Source organism: Sardina pilchardus, chromosome 1, assembly GCF_963854185.1.
Source record: "Sardina pilchardus chromosome 1, fSarPil1.1, whole genome shotgun sequence".
Classification (NCBI taxonomy): domain Eukaryota; kingdom Metazoa; phylum Chordata; class Actinopteri; order Clupeiformes; family Clupeidae; genus Sardina; species Sardina pilchardus.
The window spans coordinates 28,137,174-28,141,974 of NC_084994.1; the positions used below are offsets into that span (position 1 = coordinate 28,137,174).

A 4,801-nucleotide genomic window follows, 5' to 3' on the forward strand; every position below is an offset into this window, starting at 1 on the left:
ACGGTGAATTCCGTGCTGGCCAGCTGACGACGACCAGCCCCTGGACTGGATTGACGGCATCCGAACAACAGAGCAGAACCATAACAGCGTGAGTATAGGCCTAATAGTCTGGGACTATTTCTAAAAGGGAAAGATCGCATTAAGTTGCTGTTCTCTTATACAGCTGTTAAAGATAAACTTTCCGGAGGGCCTGAAGTCCCGCCATATAGTTTATCTAAAAAAGGGGGGCCTGAAGTTCCGCCTGAGCTGGGGGGCCTGAAGTTCCGCCTGAGCTATCAGCTGTTACAGATAAACTTTCCAGGGGGTTCGAGTCCCGCCTGAGGTAAAGGGGTTAGAGGCCACTTTAGTTTATCTAACAAGGGGGTTAGAGTCCCACCTTAAAAAAAATAGGGGGTTAGAGGCCCGCCTGAGTTATCAGCTGTTGAAGATAAACTTTCGAGGGGGTTCGAGTCCCGCCTGAGGTAAAGGGGTTAGAGGCCACTTTAGTTTATCTAAAAAGGGGGTTAGAGGCCCACCTTAGAAAAAGGGGGTTAGAGTCCCACCTTAAAAAATAGGGGGTTAGAGGCCCGCCTGAGCTATCAAATAGGGGGTTAGAGGCCGCCTATATTGATAAAAAGGGGAAAGAAGGAGTGTGACTGAGAAATAAGGGGGTTAGAGGCCCGCCTTAGAAAAAGGGGGTTAGAGTCCCACCTTAAAAACAATAGGGGGTTAGAGGCCCGCCTGAGCTATCAAGTAGGGGGTTAGAGTCCGCCTATATTGATAAAAAAGGGAAAGAAATGTGTGTGAAGGGATTGTCTGTGAGTTAAAACGAACAATAGAGCCTGTGAGAGATAAAACACCCAGGGGAAGCCGGACTACGGTCTAGAAGCTTGCTTCCCAGGCTTGTTGTTTGCCCTAAGAGGACGACACAGAACAACCCCTTATTTGTAAACAATGGGGGTCACGGGCATTGGTCTCGTGTCTGCCCCACCAAAGATGAGAAAGAACAGAGATACGATAGAGATCGGTATTGCCTAGTAAGTGGAGAAGGAGAAGAGCTAGAAATGTGTGAGGAATTTCTAGACTAGAGCTGATGTGTGTTTAAATGACAAACCAGAGAAAGTGATAGCCTCATATCCCCTGACAAATTAAGAATTGATTTGAGATGCAAACTTCTGCCTGGGCCAGACCCAGAATATGACAAACTAGTGCATAGATTAGAACCTACCAAAGTGACTCTGACTTATTTGTGTTGGTTGGACAGAGAATTTTTTTTTGTCTAGCAGTTCTGCCACAGCCCGCGCAGAGACTGATGTGTTGGGAACTGAAACCCCACATGCAGCTGTCCACTAACCCAAGTGTGAAACAGTCACGTTAAACTTGGTAACACAAATACAAGCAGCAATTTTGAGTCATGGGCAGAGCCATGTCTCAACAGGAGGGATGTGTGCACTAATAGATAAACATTATACCATGAATGGATGTACAAACTACTCACAAAGTTTTTGTCACCAGTGCATCATTTGTATTAAACACAATTCACATGCGAGACCAAAAAGAGGACAATTAATTAAAACAATGTTTTCAAAAGAATGTGTAGACACGAATACTGCTCCCTCTCTTTCTGTCTCTCCACAGGATCCTAAAGTGAAGGAGACTGTGTGTTCATCAAAGTCATAAAGAAAAAGTGCTGGGCTGACCCGCGTTGGGAAGCGCCCCACCAAGTCATCCTATCTACACCCACTGCAGTGAAGGTGGAGGGCCGGACCGCTTGGACACACCCCTCTCACTGTTCGGGACCTTCCAGCTGCGGAGTCAACTGCTGAGGAGGGGAAGTCCGACTTCAAAGGGGATTAGAGGTTTAGAATCTAATCGTCTCAACGTTGGTGAAAATGTTCGATCCTCTAAAGCTTAGTGACGATGCCTGGAGGTAACGGACTTTTAGTGTTGAGGTTGGTCCTTAGAGTGGCTATCACCCTCACCTTGCTGAGACTTTGGTTACAAGGACTGAACGGAGACTTTTTCCTGAAAAGGAGCAAATTTAGCATGTGGCCCTACATCTTGTAGAAGTTTAGATTATTTGAGGACTAGCTCTCATTGCATATAGCCCATCAAAATTTAGATGTAAATTTATCCTCTTGCTTGTGTAAACAAGTGCCGCTGCTATGGCAGGGTAATGGAAGATTTTTTTCCTTTAACGGTTTTCTCCTCAAAATAAAATCAATCATGACTGTGAGGTTTTCCGTTAAGGTTTTCGCTTCCATCAAAAGGTTTGAAACTTGCTATTCAAGTTGGTAACAATTACTACATGCTTTGATTTTATGTGTGAGGTTGGAATAAGGGTGTGTTTGGTCTGAAGACAATATATGCATGTACATGTCCACTGCTTGAATAAGGTACAATGATAAACAGGAGGGAAATGTGAAGGAAAACATTATTATCATTGTTGTATGTGTGCTTGCAAGTTGCTGTAGACCTAAATTGACCCTTGACCGCCGACACCTAAAACTGCAGACACAGAATGTTCTTGTCTAGTTCATACCAAGAACAGTTCAGTGTGCAGATTTTAAGTTCAAAGAGGAACCAACTGGCAAAAGGTGTCTGGTAAACAACTGTTGTAACCACACTGGTTGTATAACTGATGAGCCACACTCCGCTGAATAAAAAGACTTGCGCTGCGAGGAGAAAGGCAGAGACTGCTTTGCAGAGAGGAGAATTCTCCTTTCTGGGCACTCTCTCCTCTCGGCCAAGAGTAAACGTGCTACGTGTTGTGGTTCTTGTGTCTTACTATCGGGAAGATTTTCCTGACAGAAACAACTCACCTTGGATAAGACAGCACTCTTCCTTTGCTGACCCCCTGATGCCCATCAGTGACGGGCTCCTCATTCTTCATGGACACAAATACTTGCCTGCCTGTCTGATTTCCACCGACAGCATCCTCACCCTCTTGAGGGAAATCCATTCTAATCAATCAATCAATAAGAAAATAAACAGAGAAAGAGAGAGTGAGTGAGTGAGAGAGAGCGAGAGAGAGAGAAAGAAATAGAGAAAGAGGAGCGCCCCTCTCTAAATAGAGAGGTGAGTAAAATATTTCTGATGAGCGGTTCCTCAGGAAACACTTACTTTTAGCAGCTATGTGGACCAATCAGATCTGTGGATCCATTTCTGCACCGACAATAACAGACATGTTGACAGAGACCAGGGAACCACTGGCAGAGGAAGTAGCCTTGGCCTACTGTATAGCCTAATGGAAATTAATATGAACACTTAAATATGAAACCATTCCCACCACTACTTGCACTATCACAATAATTAATAACCTTCTAGCCGGTGCTAAGAAGGCTACTAGTACTTCTTTGCCAATTCGCTGAAAGGTGTGTTGCTCTGACTGTGTCTGTTGTTAAACTGTAACGCTCTAGGGGACATTCCAGGAATGGACATTTTGGACAATTTAGGCAGATAGACGTCATAAAAAATGCTCTATTTGAACATTTTCTTTTGAATATTTATTTCAGAAATATAGGTAATAAACTATAAGTTATGATTTATGCAGCTCTGGCATTAAAGGTATTTTCCCCCATATGTCTTTTTGCTGAATGTATGCAACCCTGTTACCAATACATAGGAGTCTGGAAAAGTGTGTAAATTATGTTAAATTAAAGAAATACATGAGTTGTCATAATGCCACTCAACATCTTTAAATAAAATACCCTGGTAACTATAACAATAACCCTATCACTCTACTACAAGTACAGTCACAGGGTTGTGAATCAATGCTTCAGCCTTTCCCTCAAGAATAGAAGCTACATTTAGCTAGGTTATTTGTTAAGGTCAAGTACCAATGATGTTTTACACAATGCATAACATAAACATTATTAAACATTATTCTATAATAGGTTATAACACTGCTACATAATACTGGCAGTAGGCTAATGGGCTACAATTACATGTAGATTAGGACTGACTCTGAGGTGAAGGCTGTGCTTTTGAATGGACAGCCTCGATAAAAGGCAGTGCATTCTTTATCAGCAGGGGGAGCCCGTCGGCCTACTTTGAAGGTTTAGAATAGGCCTAAAGCAAGGAAAAGTTAATTCAAATATTTCTCTGATGCTCATTCCAAGATGTCGTGATGCCTTATTTCAGACATAGGTAACAAGAAGCTAGGCCTATAGGCCTACTGTATGGCCTAGGCTACATGTCAATAAAGTAGGATAGTCTCTACCTACAGCATTCTTTATGGCTGATTCGTGTCGTTGTTCGGTAGGCCGTTTCTACCTCGCCTATCTGTCTAGGCCTAATTGCTTGATTAAAGATACATAAGTTATTTACATCTAGGCTATACGTTTCGGTTGATCCATTTGACTGACTAGGCCTAATTTAGGCCAATTTGACTGAAGTCGCAACGTCGTTATGAAACGTAGACCTGAGCCTAGTCAACGAACAAATCCATTAAGTCTGCGACAGGTGTCCCTCTCTAAGTTATCTCCAGGCCACGAAACCGACATCAATTGACATTCTCTGTAATCGATCACAACTTTACTGTACATTTAATTCACTTGATCTACTTACCTTCACAAAGCGTCTGGAATGTTCTTGCCCGCCTTGAGATTTACTTTCGATTTAACTTGTTCCGCGTTCATCACGTGGGCAAACGTTACGTCTGCGGTCTGTTCAAGTCCTTGAACCAGAGGAGTTGGTCGATTGAAATAAAACTCATTGTGATTTTTGGACAGGAGTTAGAAAAATGAGCGATATTGTTTTGGTAGTAGCATTGTCTGTGTTATCAACCTGTAGCCTATATATTTGTGCAACCTGTAGCTTA

General features: G+C 42.8%; 1 protein-coding gene across 1 annotated transcript in view; it reads right to left on the bottom strand.

Annotated features, from left to right (window-relative positions):
- Positions 1 to 4,593, bottom strand: part of LOC134087422 (uncharacterized) — a 39,883-nt gene extending 35,290 nt beyond the window's left edge. The window contains exons 1-3 of the mRNA XM_062540916.1: positions 4,549 to 4,593; positions 3,103 to 3,223; positions 2,802 to 2,942 (exon numbers count right to left, since the gene is read on the bottom strand). Coding sequence (XP_062396900.1) covers positions 2,802 to 2,941 — 140 coding nt within the window. The 5' untranslated portion in view covers position 2,942; positions 3,103 to 3,223; positions 4,549 to 4,593. The remainder of the gene's footprint in view (positions 1 to 2,801; positions 2,943 to 3,102; positions 3,224 to 4,548) is intronic.
- Between the last annotated feature and the right edge of the window lie 208 nt (positions 4,594 to 4,801).